Source organism: Budorcas taxicolor, chromosome 14 (genome assembly GCF_023091745.1).
Source record: "Budorcas taxicolor isolate Tak-1 chromosome 14, Takin1.1, whole genome shotgun sequence".
Lineage (NCBI taxonomy): Eukaryota > Metazoa > Chordata > Mammalia > Artiodactyla > Bovidae > Budorcas > Budorcas taxicolor.
The window spans coordinates 19,996,240-20,019,240 of record NC_068923.1 but is presented as its reverse complement, the minus strand read 5'-3'; the positions used below and the strand labels follow the sequence as shown (position 1 = coordinate 20,019,240).

General features: G+C 40.8%; 1 protein-coding gene across 2 annotated transcripts in view; it reads left to right on the top strand.

Annotated features, from left to right (window-relative positions):
• KHDRBS3 (KH RNA binding domain containing, signal transduction associated 3) overlaps positions 1–23,001 on the top strand; it is a 145,832-nt gene that overhangs the window by 82,315 nt on the left and 40,516 nt on the right. For both annotated transcript variants that reach the window (XM_052651902.1, XM_052651903.1), the window contains 2 exons: positions 9,478–9,617; positions 21,925–22,120. In XM_052651902.1, the coding sequence (XP_052507862.1) occupies positions 9,478–9,617; positions 21,925–22,120 (336 nt within the window). The remainder of the gene's footprint in view (positions 1–9,477; positions 9,618–21,924; positions 22,121–23,001) is intronic.

The following is a 23,001-nucleotide window of genomic DNA, read 5'->3' as shown; positions in this document are numbered from 1 at the left end:
CCAAAAAAAAAATTTCTTAGTGTTTTGATACTATAGAACCTGAAGATCACTTTGGGGATAATTTCCATCTTAACAGTATTACATCTTCCTGTCCATGAACTTGAAATTGTCTCTCTGTTTTTTAAAAAGATACTTAAAATTTTTTCTCAGCAGTGTTTTATTATAGTTTTCAGGATCCCAGTCTTGCATTTCTTTTGTTAAATTTTGTTTGTAAGTATTATATACTTCTCGATGTTACCTCGAATGGAACTGTTCTTCTAAATCTCATTTTCAGATGGTTGCTAGTGTATAGAAATGGAATTGCTCTTATTTGACCTTGCTGGATGTGTTTGCTAGTTTCAGCGTGTGGGTGCCCACAAGGACATGTGATCTGTGAATAAATAAGCTTTACTTCCTTTCCTATCTGATGCCTTTCATTTTTTATTAATTTTATTGTCTTCTTTATTGCACTAACTAGAACTTTTTCAATGCTTTGTTGAATAGACATGAAGATGGAAATCTTTTTCTTGTTTTCAGTCTTTTACCAGTAAGTGTGATGTTAGCTGTAGGGTCTTTTTTATTGCGACCCTTTATCATGTTGAAGTTTATTGCTAGTTGTTAAGAGGTTTTTTGGTTTTGTTTTTGTTTTATCACAAATGGGTGTTGGATTGTGCCAGATGTTTTTTTTCTGTCCATTGAGACGATCATGTGGTTTTTCTCCTTTATGCTGTTAATCCTAGTGCGTTGCCTAGTTGCTTTTCAGATGTCAAGCCAACTGTGCAGTCCAAGGTTAAATCCTACTTGGTTTTAGGATTTAACCAAGCTGATATATAGTCCCTTTTATATGTTGCTGGGTTTGGCTTACTAATAGTTTAAGGATTTTTACATGTATAATCATGGGGGATATTGGTTTGTAGGACAGTATTTATATAGACTTTAACACACACATTTATTATTTTTGGTGCTGTTCATTTCTTTATGCAGATAGAATGGCCATATGATATGATGTTGCTTCTTTTCAGCCTGAAGGACTTCCTTTAGTCTTTTTTGTAACATAGGTCTGCTAGCAAAATTGTTCTTTTTTTCCTCAAAATGTCTTTATTTCACCTATATACTAAAGTTTAGTTTACAAGCATACTTTTTTTAATTGCAGTTCATTTTACTATGCTTCAGAGATACTATGTTTTTTACAAATTGAAAGTTTGTGACAACCCTGTGTCAGGCAAGTCTGTCGGCATCATTTATCCAGTAACATTTATTTACTTCATGTCTCTGTGTCACATTTTGGTAATTCTTACAGTATCTCAAACTTTAAAAAAAATTAATTTTGTGTTTGTTATGGTGATCTGTGATCAGTGATCTTTATTACTACTATTACTACTGGGACTCACTGAAGGCTCAAATAATGGTTAGCAGTTTTTAGCAATAAAATATTTTTTAATTAAGGTAGGTACTTTTTTTTTAGACACAATGCTATTGCATGCTAATAGACTATTGTATAGTGTTAGATATAACTTTTCTAGGCAATGAGAAGCTAAAAATTTTGTATGACTTGCTTTATTGCAATATTTGCTTTATTGCAGTGGTCTGGAACCAAACCCACAATATCTCTGAATTATGCCTGTATATAGTTTTTGGTTGGCGGTTAGGTAGTAAAAGACCATTCATCTGTTTTATAACCTCCACTGTTTTTGATGGGAAGAATCATTAATTATTTTGTTCTGTACATGATCTGTTGTTTTTCTCTTGCTGCTACTCAGACTTTCTCTTTGATTTTCAACAATTTGACTTTGGTGTACATGTTTATCTTTCTTGTTCATTAAGCTTTGTGGATATGTGGGTTTATGTCTTTCTTCAGATGTGGGTAGTTTTCAGCCATTGTTTCTTTATATTTTTTTCCCACCTTACTCTTCCTCCCCTACCCCCTCAACCTCTGGATTCCCATTATGTGTATGTTGGTATATTCAATGGTGCCCCAGAGATATCTCAGACTCATTTTCCTTCGTCGGCTTTTCTCTGTTTTTCAGCGTGAACACTTTTAGTTGACTTACCTTCAAGTTCACTGATTCATTCTTGTGCCATCTCAAATCTTTTGATGAACTCCTCTGAGTAACTTTGCATTATAGTTATTTTGGGTTTTTAAAAATCTTTTTTTGCTAGTCCAGATTTGGGTCCTCTCCTGGAAAGTTTCTTCCTGCCCTGGGTATGGGTGACATTTTCCTTTCTTTACACGTCTCTTAGGTTATTGGTGAGAAAACTACATTTTAGGTAATGTTTTGTGATGAATCTGATTCTGATTCATTTTTCCCAGAGGGTTGTTGTTACACGTTTTTTCTTTTCTTCAATAATTTAATTGGACTGAAACTGCAGTCTGTCTCCTTCGTGGTCTAAAGTTTTGTTAATTTTTTTTCCCTCAATATTACTCTTAAGCCTGGCCTTCTAGGAGTTTTCTCTGAATGAGCATTGCTGAGAGATTGACCAGTGAGTTGTCAGAGGCTGTGCTCGAAACCTGTGTCTGTAGGGCTTTCACCCCCTGCTGATGGAACTGGCTGTCACTGGGGAGTATAGTCGGGTTCCCATCTGCCCCGGGTTTTACTTTCTGCCAGGAGTCCTTGTATCCCCTTTGTGTGGACACACACTCACTGTCAGGCAGAGAGCTATCAAAGCTCTCCATGGCTGGTAAACTTCTGGCTAATGTGCCAGTCTTTCTGTTTGTTGCTTGCACCACCCCAAACCTGATGTTTAGACTTGCTGATGGGTCTTCTCTGGTCATTCACTACCAGCTGCTCCTGATGTTGACGGTGCTGCTGGGCATGAAGCCTTTTCATTTGTTCTTTGAAGCTGAGTGAACCTCCTTCTTCTGGTTCTTGTGGTTTACCATCCTAGTGGAACCCAGCATCATCTGGGCTGGGAGGAGGGATGGAAGCATCCCCAGACAAAATCACCACAGGCTCCCACCCTTCTTAACTGAGACTTAGCAGTTTTTCACAAACAGATTTATTGTATTTTCCATTTATTGTATCCTTTCAATAAGTTTCCAGAGTCCTAAAATTGTTTTTAACTGTTCAGTCAGCTTTTATTGTCACCTTTTATGGAAGGGCTTTGATAAACTCCTCAGTTACCCTGCAAGTCCCATGCTCTCTTGTAACCTTTAATTGTTTTTAATAGGTTGTTTTGTACCTTTGTCCATGTAAGCATATGTAAAGTTTTGCTTCATTCCTTTTAATGTCTGCATAATATTTTATATGCATGTTTCAGAATTTATTTAATTAGTCTTCAAATAATGAACATTTATTTCTTATAGATTATAATTCCAGCAGTTATCCCAGGATTAACCTTGAACATAAATATTAGCATATTTTGGCAAACATATCTGAAAACTACATTTCTGGCAAAGAACCCACTGAATTTTTAATAAATTACTTTTAATGATTTTATTGAAAAACTTTTTCCGATTCTCCAGGCTAACACATTTAAATAGATTCTAAATTTACTGGCTAGAGAAATCCCATTTACACATATTTAATTAGAATTGTAATCCACTTTCTGCTCTTCACAATTGATGACAGTGTTGGTGTTAGTGTTATGATAGTTTCACTTTTCAGATGGGGAGTTGAAGTGATAATTTAGTAATGACTAGTTTAAAATATAAAATTGTGACAATAATTTAGTCTGTAAGCTGCCACCTATGACTTGGTTTCTCTACTGATTTAAAAGCATTTCAAAGACCAATAAAATTGTAACTACAGTGTGTATATCTATAGTGTCTTGTGTGACATCAGAAGAAACAGTTACCTCATGTCTAAAGAAGTTGTCTAAAATTACATAGCTGCTCATGCAGTTGGTTAAATTCAGGCTAAACCTCAAATGTGATTGACTTAGATTCTATTTTTTTGTTTGTTTTCCCTCCTAACTACATTGTCTACTTTAAAATTTACTTTCACACAGATGATGTTTAAAATAAGCTTTTAATTCTACTTTTTGTGGCACAATTGTAAATTACCTAACTTTACTTAGAGCAAAGCTTTTGCTTATTTTTTTTAAATTTTTAGTGTATTTCTAATGGGGCTCCAAAATCACTGCAGATGGTGACTGCAGCCATGAAATTAAAAGACGCTTACTCCTTGGAAGAAAAGTTATGACCAACCTAGATAGCATATTCAAAAGCAGAGACATTACTTTGCCGACTAAGGTCCGTCTAGTCAAGGCTATGGTTTTTCCTTTGGTCATGTATGGATGTGAGAGTTGGACTGTGAAGAAGGCTGAGCGCCGAAGAACTGATGCTTTTGAACTGTGGTGTTGGAGAAGACTCTTGAGAGCCCCTTGGACTGCAAGGAGATCCAACCAGTCCATTCTGAAGGAGATCAACCCTGGGATTTCTTTGGAAGGAATGATGCTGAAGCTGAAACTCCAGTACTTTGGCCACCTCATGCGAAGAGTTGGCTCATTGGAAAAGACTCTGATGCTGGGAGGGATTGGGGGCAGGAGGAGAAGGGGACGACAGAGGATGAGATGGCTGGATGGCATCACTGACTTGATGGACGTGAATCTGAGTGAACTCCGGGAGTTGGTGATGGACAGGGAGGCCTGGCGTGCTGCGATTCATGGGGTCACAAAGAGTTGAACACGACTGAGCGACTGAACTGAACTGAACTGAACTGAATGGGGCCTCAGTTATGTTCTTTTTCCCTGAATCTGTTTTTAACCACATAAAATTTTGTGTCCTGCTTTCTAACACTTTTCAGTAGGGCCAATACTTAGCATTTACATAGTACATTTTATTTAGAATGTACTTTACAAATAATTTATTAATCACACATTTTTAGTAAAATGGCAAGGAACATGTTGATAGGCTTATTTTAAAGAAGTTGAAATAACTATAGATTCTGAGGTCATGATACCCCAGATAAGTTAGAGAACCTGTTTTTGCAGTAAAATCTAGACTCAGACCTTAGCCTTTCTTGCTAATGGTAATGACTTGACTTTTTCTTCATTTACCTTTCTTCCTCTTACTCTGCAGGTTTTAGCTGGTTATGATGTCAACTTCATTTTTGATTGGTGTCCATATTTATTTTTCTTACTTCACAATGCTTTCTCCTACAAGTTGTTTTTTGCACTCTACTTTTGAAAAGTAAGGAAGAGAGCGTTTGTTTTTTAGTCACTCAGTCGTGTCCAACTCTTTGTGACCCCATGGATACACCAGGGTTCCCTGTCCTTCATCATCTCCCAGAACTTGCTCAAACTCATGTCCATTGAGTCGGTGATGCCATCCAACCATCTTGTCCTCTGGCGTCCCCTTTTCCTCCTGGCTTCACTCTTTCCCAGCATCAGGGTCTTTTCCAATGAGTCAGCTCTTCGCATCAGATAGCCAAAGTATTGGAGCTTCAGCTTAAGCATTTTATATTTTAATTCAAAATAATTCAGGATAGTGTCTCATCTGAGTCTTTTATTCATACTCAGATTTGCTTTGTTTCTTCTATCATCAAATCCTTCCTTCTTCTTCAGACTGTAGTCCTTCTCTCTTCCTCTTTGTAGCAAACAACCGGGAGAAGCTGGCTTCTTTACTGTATCTGGGACTTGTTCCCATTCATTCTTCATTCTACCTGAATGAATGCTAGCTCACTCACTGTTCACCAAAATGATTATGAAGTCAGTACTGCCTTTGTAGTTAGTGAGTCCCACAGAGTCAGTGCCTGGCTTCTCATTGACGTGAATGCAGCACTGACTTGCGGTGGCTTTTGTAGTGTGATCACCTACCTGTCCCTCGCAGGCTCTCGCCGCACCTTCCTGTCATCTTTGTGAGGTCCTCCCCCTTCTGCATGTTGGTGTTCAGAGCCGTGTCTTCAGCCCTTCTCTCGCTCTGTGATGGTTCCCACACAGCCCTGCCTGCGGCCGATGTTGTCTACAGATGGATTCTCGTGAGAGGTCCCCACAGCCACCTGCAAGCTCAGCTGTTCTTTAGGAGCACTCAGCAAAGAGAAAATGAGCCAGTTGGGAAAACCAAGCCTGCTGTCCCTTCCCAGTGGACTTACGCAGGACTCGTTGATTCTCCCAGCAACACCATGTGACGACACTGGACTGTTCGTTCGAACCAGGGAGGCTCCCCTGAACCTTGTGTCCAGGGTTTTTATTTCAGATCAGTCACAAAGGTGTGCAGTGCCCCTGACGGATGCTCAGAGGCCAGCACCACAATCCCCCTTTCTGAGCCACAACCAGCATTCCCCATTGATCATGTTCCTGAGACAGATTTATCTGGCTGAGTAGGTACACCCTGACCTCAGGCCTCAGGCACATGGAAGTAGTCTTAATAGGCAAAACCCACAACAGATTCAGAGGTTCTCTGCCAAGAGCCTACCATGGGCCAGCCTTGACGACACACCCTCCTCTGTAATGTGTGGGGCCTGTGTAACTCTTCCTTGCCCACTTCTATATCCCTCTCTTTGACTTCTAAGTTTCCATTTCCTCTATCTGATTGCTATAGAATATCTCAATTTTTATGTACTATAGACCATTGCAGACTCAACCTGCACAAAATTGATTAAATTGTTACTCTTCTTGTCTTCCAGAAACAAATCAGCATTCTTAACTTTGCTCTTATACCCCCCATAATCAATATATTGCCATATCTAATAAAATTAAGCATTATAAATAACTCCATGTCTACCTCTTCCCACCCTTCGTGCCACGTCCCTCCCTACTCCAGGTCATTTTTACCACATCCTGGGATTACTTAACTACTTCCACCTCATGTTTCTGCCTCCAGTGGGTTTTTTTTACCCCCTTTTATTATCTTTTTTGAGATATAAATCACACAGCATAAAATCTACTCATGAAATATATGATTCAGTGGTTTTTAGTATATTCCATAGTGCTGCAACCATCAACATAATCTAAGTTAGAACATTTGTAGTTTTTGTGGCAAAAAGTAGAGGGCCCACCTTATTTTTTTGATGTGGATATTCAGTTGTTGCAACACCATTTGTTGGAGACTATTGGAGAATCAATTGACTGTACTTGATATCTTTGCTCTCAGTTTTATTTCATTGATCTTTATGTATTATTTAAGTCAGTATCATACTGCTTCGATTACTGTAGCTTTACTGTAATTTTTGAAATTGGAGCATACAGTCCTTCAACTTTGTTCTTCCTTTAGATAGTTCTGGCTATCCTCGATTCTTTGGATTTCCATGTAAATTTTAGGATCAGCTTGTCTATTGCTGCAAGAGGCCAGCAGGAATTTTAATAGGGATTTCCTTGAGTCTGTAGATCATTTGTGTATGTTGCAGGGGGTGGGCAGTTATTGTCATAAAAACAATGTTGAGTCCTCCTATCCATGAACATGGGGTATCTTTCCTTTTACTTAGAGTTTTTAAAATGTATTCCAATATTACTTTGTACTTTTCAGTGTACAGATCTTACCTTTATTTTGTTAATTTACTTCTAAGTATGCTATTTTTGATGCTACCCTAGATGGGATCTTTTTTTTAATTCTTATAATGCTTATTGTTCGTATAAAGAAATGCAACTGATTTTTGTATATTAATCTTGTACCCTGCAACTATACTAAACTCTTTTATTGGCTCTAGTAATGTTTTTGTGGATTCTTTGTGTTTTTCTATGTATAGGATTATGCCATCTGTAAACAGAAATTATTTTGTTTCTTCTCTTCCAATCTGAATACCATTAATCAAAAGTGGCAGAAGTATATATCCTGTCTTGTTCCTGGACTTAGGCTAACACTTTCAGTCTTTTACCTTAAGTATGGTATTAGCTATGGGTTTTCTTAGTTTGTTGGGTATTTCTATAATGAAAGTATGTTGGATTCTTCTGTCAAATTTTTTCTTGGTATATTAAAGTTACTAAGTGATTTTTGTCCTTTATTCTGTTATTATGGTGTTATGTTAATTGATTTTCACACGGGTTAAACCAAGCTTGCAATCCTGGTCTCAGTCCTGCTCAGTTCTTGTGCGCATTCCTTTTTTTTATTGTCCATGCTAGTGGACTTGGCTTCCTAACACTTTTTCAAGAGCTGTTGCATCTGTATTCCTGAGAACACTCTTTTGCAGATTTCTTGCAATGTCTTTGGTTTTGGTATCGGGGCAACGATACTTACTTCATAGAATCAGTGAGGAGATGTCTCCTCCTTTTTAGTTTCTGGAAGTTTGTGAAGGGTCACATGAATTCTTTTTTACCTGTTTGTAGAGTTCTCCAGTGAAGCCCCACAGACTTAGGCTTTTCTTTGCAGGACTTTAAAAAAATTTTTTTAGTACTAATTTAGTGTTTTTACTTGTTACTAACTGTTCGTATTTTCTATTTCTTCTCCGTCAGTTTTGATGGTTTGCGTCTTTCTTGGAATTTGTCTGTGTCATCTAAGTTGTCTAACTTGTGGGCACACAGTTGTTCATAGCATTTTCAAAATATAAACCTGAATATGCAGCTCCCTTTCTTAAATAATTTTTAGTACCATAATTTCCAGACATTTGATGTTATATTTAAAATGACTTAAATCTGTACTTGATTTGGTTTCTGCTTTCCTTTCCACTTTGAAGACCACTCCTCCACTCCAGACTGTCTCTTGTAGTTTAGCCATATAGCACTTCTTTCAGTTCCCTGGACATACTTTTACTCTGGATTTTAAAATATACTTTTCCCTCTGTCTAGAATACTTTGCAGCATCCCTTCTGGTAACTGGTTCACTCACCCTGAGATGACATTTCTTGTAGGGAATCTACTCTTAACTGTCCATGGTTGAGTTAGATGGCCTTCCTTTTTGATCATATAGACCTGAACTTTCTTTTGATTGTAAAACAGACCACACTTGTATTTATTACATGTCTTTCTTGACAATTATTGAATGGAGTTGGCGATATTATTAAGGAAAGGAAAGAAATCAAGGATAACTCCCAAAGTTTCTGAGTTGAATATTTTGAAACTAATGTAAGAGCAGGTTTTCAAGAATAAGATGATGTATTCAGTTTTGGAAATGCCGAATTTTGCAACTTGAACAATATCCAAATGAATACGTACAAAGAGAGTGTGTGCATGCCCTTCTTAGTTTTGGTAAAGCCGCCGTGTTGCCTCTTTGTCTTCCTCCTTTCTCCTGTCAGACTGAGTCCTTGGCTGCAGGAACCATGTGTGCTCCCCTGGGTTTTGTTAGCTGGCGCATTATTTATGCTTAGTAACTACAAGTAACTACAAGTTGACTGAGTTGTAAATAGTAATGCCCATATATCAGTTACATGATATTTTAATTTTATTATAAATATTTCACTTGGAAAGTATGCCCAAGAGAAGGAGTTATGGCTGACCATAGAAAATTTTAGTTTAGGGGAAAAACCGTGTTCGGTTTTTCTCTTTACAATGATTCATTCATATATTTTCATTTCAACAGACTCAAATCTTATTTTATCTTTTTTAACTATTTTTCATACACTTTTTCTATTAAAAATTGTTTGCTTCTTGTCCTAAATGCTTTGCTCTCTTCTGTCTTTTGTGTAGGACTATAATGATGAAATCAGGCAGGCACAGCTCCAGGAATTAACATATTTGAATGGTGGTTCCGAAAATGCCGATGTCCCAGTGGTTCGAGGGAAACCTACCTTACGTACAAGAGGTGTACCAACCCCAGCAATAACCAGGTAGGTGTGATTAATTGACTTGCCTTGTTGTTGTTAGAATGGGGTGTCATGGCAACAGTTTTCCTGTTTTCTTTATTAACAGGTAAGCAGGTCTACCAGTGTGTTGGTACAAAGCCTGTGGGAATGCTTTCAGGCAATATGGTATCATATTATGAGTATTCATTTGGACTGCAGTATTCTTGGGTTTCCCTGGTGGCAGGAGACATGGGTTCAATCCCTGGATCAGGAAGATCCCCGGATGGAGGAAATGGCAACCCACTCCAGTGGAAAAAATCCCATGAACATAGGAAAAATTGGAAAACATAGAAACATTGGAAAATTCCCGTGAACATAGGAACCTGGCGGGCTAAAGTCTGTGGGGTCACGAAGAGTCAGACACAATTGAGCATGCACATTCCTGGGCTTAAATATGACCTGTGCCACTTGCTAGCTAATGAATGATAAGTTTATTTAATCACTCTCATTTTATTAATCGCTTAATTCTTTAAAATGTAAGCGATAGCTTTGATGCACAAATGGACATCGTGGAAGCTTGTGCTTCCTTTTGAGTGCATATGGTATCAAACTAGTTCTCTGCCACGTCTCCAGTGGTGAGCAGTGTCAGGTACCAGGTAAATGTCCCCATGCCTGTTCTTTTTTTATTTCATGTAGCTGCTCTTTGGTATCTGATACTCCGCATCTCGTCCTCATGACCCTTTTAAACATGAAAAATGTTTTAATGAATTATAAGTCCATTGTAGCAAACTGTAGATAGAGATACGACTCTTGAACCTATTTGAGAATTATTTTTAATTTTTTAATTTTTGACCTCGAAAGAACCCAGTGGAAATTAGTCACACAGATTTTTTTTTTTTTGCTAGTGACTACATGTATTTTTTCAGGTAGTTTTGCATAAAATAATTTTAAATAGGCTTATTCCATATAACCAAGTGCATTTGGAGGAATAACAAGTCAGTTCCCCTGGGGGGTGTTGTGGATCAGCATACTGTCAGAGCAGTTACAGACAGGTGTTATTGCAGTGTAAAATAAACACAGACCTTGGCATGGCACCAGGTGGGTTTTCTCTATAAAACAGGCTAATAATAATAGGATTGCTGCAGATGATTTAATGAAATAATTTATGTAGCTGTTCAGTAAATGGTAAATCTCTTTCATTTCCATTTCTCCTAATGTTAAATAATTTACTTGAAATCATAAAAAATTACCTATTTGGTATATTAGTTTCCTGTGGCTGTTGCAGTCAATTACTACCAATTTGGTGGCTTTAAGCAATAAAAATTGGTCACAGCTCTGGAGGCTAGATGTCTACAGTCAGCTAAAGGAGGCCACAGCCTGGGTGTTGACAGCTCTCCCCCTGGAGGTGGTAGCAGGAATCCTTTTCTGGACCCTTCCAGCTTCTGGGCCTGTGGGGAGTCCTCACCTTGAGGCCATATCTGCTCTCTCTCCTTCCCCTTGTCTTGCTCAGCGCCGTTGGCCCGCCTCCCGATGGGGAGCGCGTGCCTGTATTTAGAGCCCACCTGGAGTGTCACACTTGCCAAGGCCATTTTACCCCTTGGATGGAGAGCACAGAGCACGGGCAGGGCCTCGCTTTAGGGGGTGCTCTGTCCCCAGATCAGACCTCTCATTGTACTGTCTGGCCATCATGTTTTCAGTTACATAGAAAATGTTACCTTATGAACAGGCAGGAAGGCAGGCACTTTCTGTTTGGGGAGTGTAATGTCTAGAGAAACCCCTCCATCCACCCAGATGAAAAAAAAAATATTCTTGATGACAACATACACGTTGCTTACCGTTTTAAGCTTTTCTGTTGCCCTGGTGGCTGATATTCTTGGATAGAATTGCTGTTCAGTTCATAGGTCAGAGCCCGTGGTTTAGTGTGCGGAGTCATGGCTGGCTGTGCTGACTGAGCCCCTTCATGAGGGTGCTTCTGGATGCCGCTTTCTCCCTCCGTGTGACTCCATGGCACCACGTCTTCCAGACACTCTTGTTAAACAGGATTAAATTCATGTTCCTCTAAGAGGCATTCAGTGCCCTTCTGTACTGTTCTTAAGACCTGTCTCCTGATTGGTCTCTATTCATTACTTTGCCGTGTTTCCTGTGTTTAGCACCTAGCCCCACCACTGGGTGGACCTGTGTGCTCCCTGCTTCCAGACCTTTGTTCACATTGTTCCTGCATCTGCAGTCTTCTCTCCGCCGCTCACCTGTTGAAATCCTACTTGTCTGTGCACCCCAGCTTACTTCAGTAAGCACTCACAGTGCGCCCACTGCTGACAGTACTTCCTGAGCATATGACAGAGCTTGACCAGGTTAAGCCTCACCAACAGCCCTGTGAGGCGGGTGCTGTTCTGCTCGTCACCACGTCACGAATGAGGACAGCGGGCAGGGAACCTGGGGGGAGTGTGGGCAGTCTGGTTCTGGAAACCTGCCTCTCCCTCTCTTTGAGCCTCCCCTTCAGTTTTCATTCAGAATCTTGTTTTTTTCTTCCACCCAGTCTTCCCTTGCCATTTTTCCATAGAAATTTCGTTCTGTCACTTTTGTTATATTTTAATTACAGCACAATTAATGCAAACTACGATGAGAAATTTGTATTTTTACTACTTTTCCTCATCAGATCATATGGTAACTTGCTGTAAGTTAATATTCATCTGACAGAATAAAAGTTAATTGATACAGAAAGTATTAGGGTAGAAAATTACAAAAATTCTAAGAGTGAGATTGGTTAATACACAAAAAGGTGCATGTTATTTTGTAAGGTTGGCAAAATTGGTTTTCAGATTATGCTTTGTCCTTTCTAGTGGCCAAAGCTGAGGAGAATACAGTTATAGAATTCACGATGTCTAAATGTCTAAAAACAGTCACAAAAAGAAAGACAGATGTGCTTACTGCATCCTCGCACTTTAGTCCTGGGACTGTTGGAAGCTCCTTGCTGGATCTTCACCACACCCAACCCCTTGGAAGTCATTTTGATTTTCGCTCTAAAATTTTCCATAAATCTGCTTTGCTTTGATCCCCTTTCTCGTTCTCCATTCCAGCTAGATTGGTCTTTCTGTTCCTCAAATAGGCCAGCCCAGTCTCTCTCCATGTCCCTGGCCTTCCTTCCTCCTCCCCGGAAAGCCTGTCTGCAGTCACCTGCCCACCCCTTAGCACCTTGCTGTCAGCACACCCAGGCACCTTTCCGAGAAGCCTTTGACGTCTCCTTGTTTGAAAGGGCCACCCTGTAGCCCAGAAGCCAGTCCACACACCCTTCTTGGTTATGTAACAGCATTTATCAAACTGAATTTACCTGTCTGACTTGTTCACATTTTCGTTGGTGACTCCTTGCTGCTGCTACTGCTAAGTCCTTAGTATAATGTAAAACCTTAAAGGACCTTGAGTCTCTAATACATGGCATATAGGACTCAGGAAATAAATGTTGAGTGAATTCAGTACATTTGCAAATTCCTTAGACTCTTCTGATGATCAGAAGTGTTGACATTTACAGTATTATTAGTGTAGTTCTTGTCTGCCACGTGACTGATTTACTGTGGGAGTCGCCTGTTGGGACTGGTCACACGGATGGCACCACTGGGGAATGTCTCAGTGGAGCAGGTCATTCCTGGAATCTTCTTGCATGTTCCCCACTGTTCTCACTTTAGGATACATTTCTGCTAAAAGATGTAAATGTCTTTTACATTTACATCTTGTCTAAAATTAAATCCCGCCATAGGGAGGAATACGTACTTTACTAGAACCTTTTCATTCAGTTTCAAATGAGAGGACTAAACTTACTCCTTTCTTACTAGGAGATAAGCAAGTTGCTTTTTTTCCAGTCTACCCTGTACCGACTGTGACACGTCACTTCAGTCCTTGCAAGGACCCCAGCAGAGAAGTGTCAGGGAAATTAGGATTGACGCCACTCCAGGCAAACTTCTGTTTAGTTTTATGTTTTTCTCCACAGGGTTTCTACCCCTTGTTTTGCTGCTGGCTGGATGTTCTGGGCGAAACAGAGCTGAGCCCTCAGGGATGCTCCCTTCCTTCCGCTCTGCAGAACTTTTCCACTCTGCAGAACTTTTCCACTGGCCTTGTCTCTGACCCCTCTGGCTCTTCCCCCGAGTCGCAGCAGGCAGTGCTCTCTCCTTGCATTTGTTACCAGAGACAGCAGGGGAAAAAAGTGAATACAGCCTATCTCTCTAGGTAATAAATACACATTCTCTAGTGTTGGGTGCTACATGTGGTGGGTTTGTTTCAACTTAGGACATGAGGCTGACCTTATCAACTCAAGACCTTTTATCAAATGGGGGAAATTTCAGCTACAGTTTTCTTCACATATTTTGCCTTCCCCTTCTCTCTTCTCTTCTTGGATGGCAGTCTCAGGTTAGATCTTCTGACTGCACTTGCCAGCCTTTGTGCCTAGTGCAGGACCCTGCAGCACACTCGCAGGCTGCCGTAAAGAGTTTAAATTGTCTTGGGGCCACAGCAGAGATCTGCAGCTTCCAGACACTGTGTGAACTGTCAGCGTATGGTGATCATTTGTCGTCTTAACATTAGATCATGCCCCACTGATATTAATGATATTGTGTTTTTATACGGCTAGCACCTCAGTAGCTGCTGATAAATTCTAGCCACAGTCGTGTTGACTAGTGGGCACCACGTAACTTCTCAACCACGGGATCAGACGGGACGTGGTCACCCTCATTTTTGCATCAACACTAACCTTCATGTGATACCTATTCTCTTTTTAAAATGGATTATGAATAATATCATAGATGCTGAAGATTGTTTTAATGACAGAAAATGATATATTTTTCTCCACAGTAGGTGAAGTTATGAGAAATGTTATCGGGAAGACTGAATAGTTAATATATAGGCCATAAATATTTCACCAGCATATGATATGATTTACATTAATCTATCAATCTATATTAAAAAGTCCTTTTTTATTATTAAGGAAAGGCTGGAAATAGGAAAAAATGATCTATTTCTTTTTCTACTAAATGATAAGGTTCCAATTGGAAAAAAAACCCATTAATTTGGGATGGTATATAAATTGTTTGATTCCCTCCTGGATTTGCCTTCTGAGGACCTTGTACCACCTGACCTGTCAGAACTGTTTCACCCCTTCCTTCCAACTGTGTCTACTGTCTGTGCCCTTGAAGCCCAGGCAGTGATCAGGACACACGTGCTCCTTGCTGCAGGCAGAGGCTGGAGGACTTTCCCTGGAAATGAGCTTCTCTGCTTGTCTTGCTGTAAGCCCAGAACTATCCCTGTGTCCTCAACACACACTGCCTTTCCTCCCTCGTGCTCTCTGAGTTACTACAGCCATACTAGAGTTGATTAAGGAGAGACGGAAGAAAAGCCTGTGGTTTCTTCTCAAACCGCCTTAGTAGGTTTGGGGACGACACTAACTGAGGCAAATAACATGGCAAACAATGAGAAAACTTGCAACTAGAATTGTCTTGTAAATGCCAGCCTGGAACGGAGCACGGTTCTCCTGGTCACAGCACCAGAGCACCCTGGCTCTTCAAAAGTTTAATCAGGTTTTTTCCTCTTTGAACGTGAAGTCAGTTTCTGGTGTTAGGTCATTTAATGTCACACGTTTCCTGAGCTCTTTCTGTGACAGGAAGTGAAGTTGCGCAGATGGTGACCGAGTCATTGTCCAGCCGTTCAGGGAGCGTAAGAGGAAAGTCAGAGGAGTGAGTAGTGTGGCAGCCTGGCTGAAAAGAGGACGAGGGGTATGAGGAAGAGTGGAGTGAAATTGAAGTGAAAATGGGGAGCATGAGCCCCGACCCACTCAGGAGAGGGAAGTCATCCTGCACAGAGGGGCCAGGGCTTGAACACAGGGAGAGTGGCGCCGTATGCCTGGAATTGGAGTGTGGCTACAGGAGAATCAGAGTCACCCAGGCCGCTCCTAGTGGGTGGTCTCAGCGGACTTCCCTCACTAAGCCCAGTTTCTTCATCAGTGAAATGGGGACAGAACATTGAGCACACAGTAATCCAAATCCTACTTAATTTTTTTTTAACTGTCTCATTGAAGCTTCAGTTCAGTTCAGTCGCTCAGTCGTGTCTGACTCTTTGCGACCCCATGAATCGCAGCACGCCAGGCCTCCCTGTCCATCACCGTCTCTCGGAGTTCACTCAGACTCAAGTCCATCAAGTCCGTGATGCCATCCAGCCATCTCATCCTCGGTCGTCCCCTTCTCCTCCTGCCCCCAATCCCTCCCAGCATCAGAGTCTTTTCCAATGAGTCAGCTCTTCGCATGACGTGGCCAAAGTCCTGGAGCTTCAGCTTTAGCATCATTCCTTCCAAAGAAATCCCAGGGCTGATCTCCTTCAGAATGGACTGGTTGGATCTCCTTGCAGTCCAAGGGACTGTCAAGAGTCTTCTCCAACACCACAGTTCAAAAGCATCAATTCTTCGGCGCTCAGCCTTCTTCGCAGTCCAACTCTCACATCCACACATGACCACTGGAAAAACCATAGCCTTGACTAGACGGACCTTAGTCGGCAAAGTAATGTCTCTGCTTTTGAATATACTATCTGGGTTGGTTATAACTTCTCTTCCAAGAAGTAAGCGTCTTTTAATTTCATGGCTGCAGTCACCATCTGCAGTGATTTTGGAGCCCCCCAAAATAAAGTCTGACACTGTTTCCACTGTTTCCCCATCTATTTCCCATGAAGTGATGGGACTGGATGCCATGATCTTCGTTTTCTGAATGTTGAGCTTTAAGCCAACTTTTTCACTCTCCTCTTTCACTTTCATCAAGAGGCGTTTTAGCTCCTCTTCACTTTCTGCCATAAGGGTGGTGTCATCTGCATATCTGAGGTTATTGATATTTCTCCCAGCAATCTTGATTCCAACTTGTGTTTCTTCCAGTCCAGCATTTCTCATAATGTACTCTGCATAGAAGTTAAATAAGCAGGGTGACAATATACAGCCTTGACGTACTCCTTTTCCTATTTGGAACCAGTCTGTTGTTCCATGTCCAGTTCTAACTGTTGCTTCCTGACCTGCATACAGATTTCTCAAGAGGCAGGTTAGGTGGTCTGGTATTCTCATCTCTCTCAGAATTTTCTACAGTTTATTGTGATCCACACAGTCAAAGGCTTTGGCATAGTCAATAAAGCAGAAATAGATTTTTTTTGGAATTCTCTTGCTTTTTCCATGATCCAGCAGATGTTGGCAATTTGATCTCTGGTTCCTCTGCCTTTTCTAAAACCAGCTTGAACATCAGGGAGTTCACAGTTCACATATTGCTGAAGCCTGGCTTGGAAAATTTTGAGCATTACTTTACTAGCGTGTGAGATGAGTGCAGTTGTGTGGTAGCTTGAGCATTCTTTGGCATTGCCTTTCTTTGGGATTGGAATGAAAACTGACCTTTTCCAGTCCTGTGGCCACTGCCGAGTTTTCCAAACTTGCTGGCATATTGAGTGCAGCACTTTCACAGCAATCTTTCAGGATTTGAAAGAGCTCAACTGGAATTCCATCACCTCCACTAGCTTTGTTCGTAGTGAATCTTTCTAAGGCCCACTTGACTTCGCATTCTAAGATGTCTGGCTCTAGATTAGTGATCACATCATCATGATTATCTGGGTCATGAAGATCTTTTTTGTACAGTTCTTCCATGTATTCTTTACTGAGAGCCTGTTTTCGCTTGGGCACTTGATATAGTTGTAATCCTCACAACTATTCCATGAGAGCTGGATCTTATTTACTGGATCAGTGGATGGGAAACCCAGGCTCAGCAACCCAGTGATGACAGGACTAGATCTGAGTATTGAGGCTGAGTGTGTTGGAACCCAAAGCATGGGCTTTTCCATCATATCCTAAAACCTCTTCAGTTCAGTTCAGTTCAGTCGCTCAGTCGTGTCCGACTCTTTGCGACCCCATGAATCGCAGCATGCCAGGCCTCCCTGTCCATCATCAACTCCCGGAGTTCACTCAGACTCGCGTCCATCGAGTCAGTGATGCCATCCAGCCATCTCATCCTCGGTCGTCCCCTTCTTCTCCTGCCCCCAATCCCTCCCAGCATCAAAGTTTTTCCAGTGAGTCAACTCTTCGCATGAGGTGGCCAAAGTACTGGAGTTTCAGCTTTAGCATCATTCCTTCTGAAGAAATCCCAGGGTTGATCTCCTTCAGAATGGACTGGTTGGATCTCCTTGCAGTCCAAGGGACTCTCAAGAGTCTTCTCCAACACCACAGTTCAAAAACATCAATTCTTCAGTGCTCAGCCTTCTTCACAGTCCAACTTTCACATCCATACATGACTACTGGAAAAACCATAGCCTTGACTAGACGGACCTTGGTCGGCAAAGTAATGTCTCTGCTTTTGAATATACTAACATATAAACTAAATAATTAGTTCCTAATGGATCAATAACTTTTTGTATTCATTCAAAGCACAGTTCCCATGGAAAAAACTTGTTTTGATTATTTTCATATCTGACCTACAAAACCAGACATCAAGATCACTGTGCTGAAAAATGCAAACACACAGAAGCATTACAGTCACATACATTTGCCAGCTTAAGAAACCGTGTACTCAGATGGGTTACGTTTCTGCTTTTCCATTATCCCTGTTCTGAGCAGTGCAGCACCCAGTCCTATCTATTTGAAGCAACTTTTCAAGTAAAAAATAAATGAGTTCCTATTGATTATCATTTTAAATCGCATCTCACAGACGCATTTTCTGCTCTCACCCCATGTTGGCAATCCTGCCGATTAGCTCTGCCCTGAGCTTGATCTGCAGCGTTGGGTTAGTGTGCACAGTGGTGAGCAGGATGTGCATGCTGGCCGTGCCTCCATCATGACTTCCCTCGCCAAGAGCCTCATGCAGCACTAAGGCTGTTCTGCTTCACACCCTTCCTGTGGGGTTTCAGACTCTTAGAGACGAATCTTCAAAGTGTCTTTTGTAGATAAGGGTCCCAAGCTACATGCATCAAATGACTCGTCTGAAACTCTGTAACAGGTTCTTTAGTGTGATTCCTATACCCAGTGGGCACATAACCTGATAGTGTCAATGCTGATGGGAAAGAATTATGAGGTTCTTAAATATAAATTTATGTTTTCAATTTAAAAGACTTGGATTTATACAGTCAAAAATATTGAGTATTTTGTGATTGATATAGTGCCTTGGATGACAGGGATGGGATATGAGATAAAGAAGCAGGAGCCTTAATTAGTTTGCTTATACAAGGAATGACTGACATAACACAGATGAGTCAGATGTACCAGAAGTAGAAACTATTCTCTAATTACATTTAAGAGTTTTTTAGATATATAATGGAGATAAAAAGATGAGTAAGACTAAAGATATGATGTCTGTCAATACAGTTCAGAGACATTGAAATTTGTTTAAGTTGTTTTGAATAGGAAATGTGCTAAATACTGTGTGTGACCTGTGCCATTTTTCCTTCCCCATAACACCAAGAAAAGAGTCTCACAGTTGAGGAAACTGTCCTGGGAAGTTCAGACCCTTGATGAGTTTGAATGTTAACTGGAGGGCAGAGTTAAATAACCACAGTCAGGAATCGCATTCAGATCTGAATCCAGAGTCCTCATTCTTGACCACCAATTTTACTGCACCAATTTTTATGGCCTAGTATTTAAATATGTACACACACATATATATAACTTACAATGCTTGAAAAATGGATAACACAAGTTCCCTAAAGGTGAAAGTCATATATTTTGCTTTTTTTTTTTTTTTAATGATTTTGACAGTTTTGAGGCATACAAATCAGGTTCTTTGTAAAATGTTCCTTGTTTGGGATTTGTCTAGTATTTTTCAGATTATCGCAGGCTTATTAGTTTGGGGACCAAAAACCACAGGGTAAATAGCTATTTTTATTATATCATATCGTGGAAATATACTATTTGCATGGCTTATCACTGTTAGCCACTTAGCAGATTTTAGTTATTCATTGCAGTTTACAGGAAAGCAGTAGACTTACGAACTTTGTATCTAAGATTATGTTTCATGTGCTTATTAGTTCTGGTTTACTGTTTGCTTGTATGGTTGCTTTTTTTATCTTGATCTGGTTGGTTCTTTGGAAACTTTTACAGAGAAATGATGTCACCTGCAAACAAAGTTTTGTTTCTTCCTCCACAATCTTGAAAGTTTTATTTCCTTTTTGTGCCTCATTGAGTTAGGTAGGACTTCTAGTACAATAGGAATGGTAAGGCTGGACATCCATGCCTTCTTCCTAATCTTAAGGGGAAGCATTCAGTCTCTCACCATTTGATGCGTCATTAGTTATAGGTTTTTTGTAGGTGTTCTTTTTTAACCTGAGTGGATGTATCTCCATTTGGTGAGATTTTTTTGATCATGAATGACCTTGTATTTCATTGAATGCTGCTTCTGCTTTATATGATCTTAAGATTTTTCTTCTTAAGCCTTCTTGGTGTGATGGATGGATCACATTGATTCTCCTTAATATTGAAGCAACCTTCGATGAAAGTAACTCAGTTGTGTCCAGCTTTTTGAGAACCCATGGACTATACAGTCCATGGAATTCTCCAGGCCAGAATACTGAATTGGGTAGCCATTCCCTTCTCCAGGGGATCTTCACAACCCAGGGATTGAACCCAGGTCTCCTGCATTGCAGGCAGTTTCTTTACCAGCTGAGCTACCAGTTGAAGCAGGCTTGCATACTTGGAATAAATCTTACTTTATTTTCGAGAATTTTTGCATCTTTGTTCATGGGAGATACCGATTTATAAGTTTTTATTTCCATTTTATAATATCTGTAATGTCTTTTGTTTCTCCTTGGACCACATATCTCTTCCTAGGGAGGTCAGAGACCACCTAGCCCAGCCCTGTCACCCCTCTCAGCCTCTCTGTCTCCCAACACCTTGGCCAGTCGTGACTCCCACAGGTGGACTTAGGAAAAAAAGCCTTGGGAGACATCTCCTGTGATAGGTCCCCATGAGGGCTCAAGGCCAAATTGGGGCCGGTCACTTCTGTCATCCCTGGTGGCTCAGGCCAGGCCCAGCCTGTAATGCAGAAGTAATTTTCAGGAGGCATTTCCAAGGACCAGCCGCAGGGAATGCGTTGGGAGAAGTTCCTTCTGATTTTACTTCCTGGTAGAGAATGTGGAAGACTGATATAGTTTCTTCTCAATGTTTGATAGGTTTCGCCAGTGAATCCTCTGGATCTGATGCTTTCTTTTTTGAAAGATTATTATCAATTAAATTTCTTTAATAAACGTAAGATTATTTAATTCTCTTCTTGAGAGATTTGGTCATTTGTGTATTTCGAGGAATTAGTCCAGTTCATCTAAGTTAACAAATATGTGGGCCTAGAGTTGTTCATAATCTTCCTGTTTTTATCTTTAATGTCCTTGAGGTCGGTAGTGTGACCCTCTCTTTCATTTCTGATATTGTTGTTTTTCCTTGTTTAGCCTGTCTAGAGGTTTATTCATTTTATTGATCCTTTCAAAGAGCCGGCTTTTGATTTCATTAATTTTCTCTGTTGTTTGTTGAATTTGCATTTTCAGCTGTGTATTTACTATCCCAATCAAACTAAAGAAGAAGGAGAGAACTGATGTACAGGCAGCCATATCAGCTGCTCGGTTCTCCTTGTTTGCAGGACGTTGTCCACAGGAGGTAGGCCTGGCTGGGCCTGTGTTTTCCAGTGGAGTCAAATATCTGTCTTCATTTCTTCATAGGGTTGCACACTTGCTCAGGTTTTAGCTGCCTCCTTCCTTCTCTTGACTTGAAGTCTCATATTTTATGTTAGAAATACATGAATATGTTGCATTCTACTTCAGAAAATATATGTTTATTTCACTTAAGAACTATGCTTTCCATCCTGTCTAGTAGATATGTTATTTGAGAAAGTCCATTTTATTCCCTCTCTCATGGAATCTGGTGTGTATTTTGGTCCTGGGTTTGCCATCTGTGTGTTCTCAGACAGCCTTAAGATCCCTGTGGGGCTATGTTTTCTTGTCCACAGACGAGCCAGTAAGGCCCGGGTCGCAGTGTTGGAGTGAGGACTGGCTGAGGCTCTGGTGGGGTGTAATGGTCCCAGGGGATGCAGCCTCCCCAGATGTCAGCTTCTTGTTCTGCGTCCTAAACAGAAACTGATGCTGGGGCTTCTTTGATGTTACCATGTTTATTTTCCCTGGACTAGGTGCCTGAATGATTGAAGTTCCTTTGTTTAGGTAGATAATCTGTTCCTGACTTGCTTAGTTTTTTCTTTGCATATAGTATCCTTATTTCTCTTTACAGATTTATGGAACATTGACTTTCATGAGGTATTAGTACATGTGAACACTGGAATGCTGGAGAACACCATGCAAATTGCTAATGTGACCCTCTTGCTTGCAGGGGCAGGGGAGGAGTCTCAGCCCGGCCGGTGGGAGTCGGGGTACCACGGGGGACGCCGGCTTCCAGGGGCGTCCTCTCCACCCGAGGGCCAGTGAATCGCGGAAGAGGACTGCTCACTCCCAGAGCACGAGGAGTGCCCCCAACTGGGTACAGACCTCCACCGCCGCCCCCGACGCAGGAGACCTATGGAGACTATGTAAGTGAAGGTGCTCTGATGGTCTGTGATGCAGTACCAGGCGTGGTGACCAGTATCCCTCACCCTGCTTAAACTGAGCTCTTTAGCATTTACTGAGTACTAAATAAGTACTTGGTATCAGAGACACAGAAAATGTGAAAGAAATAACCTCCTTTGTCAAATAGCTATGAAGGTGAATTTTGGTGGTGGGGAGGCTCAAGATTAGGACCGAGGAGACGTGCTGTCAGGACGTCACACAGGCGTGTGACATAGTGGTCATCCACTACAGGTTGCCTCTGAGTGAATCAGTCATTTAAAAAAGAATTGCCTGCCTATAACGAGCTGTTTTTACCCTTAAGTGTTTCCCCTTAGACTCTGCTACTGAATATGGATTCCTAGTGGAAATTCCTTTTCAGTGAAGAAAATAAAAGTTCCTAGCTTTTTTAATTAATGCAAATCAGTTTTTCCATTTATCATTCAGTAATTCTTTGATATGGTCCACAGACTTACTTAACATAAGAGAAAGAAAATACATCCATGGAAAATGGGCAGCAGGGGGTGGGAGCAGTGGATTCTTTAACAAGAATACAGAACCCCTGGGATTCTTTCTATGACTTTCTATTTTAACATAAAGGAGGAAAATAAGTACTGGATAGATGTGTCATATTAGTCATTAAAGTATTAATATTAAAGGAAGAGTGTATCAACTGTTGTCAAGGAAAGGGAAGCAGTGCCAGTCCTGCAGTGCCCAAAGCACTAGGTTTTCACATTTCCCTTAATGGAGGTCTCCTGCTTGGAGCTCAGCACCTCTTTGCACAGTTTCTGGAAGTCTGACGTAATCCCTGGGCCACAGACAACTTCTTCTGTGTCGTCTGCAGCCACTGGAAAGACCTGAGCCCTTG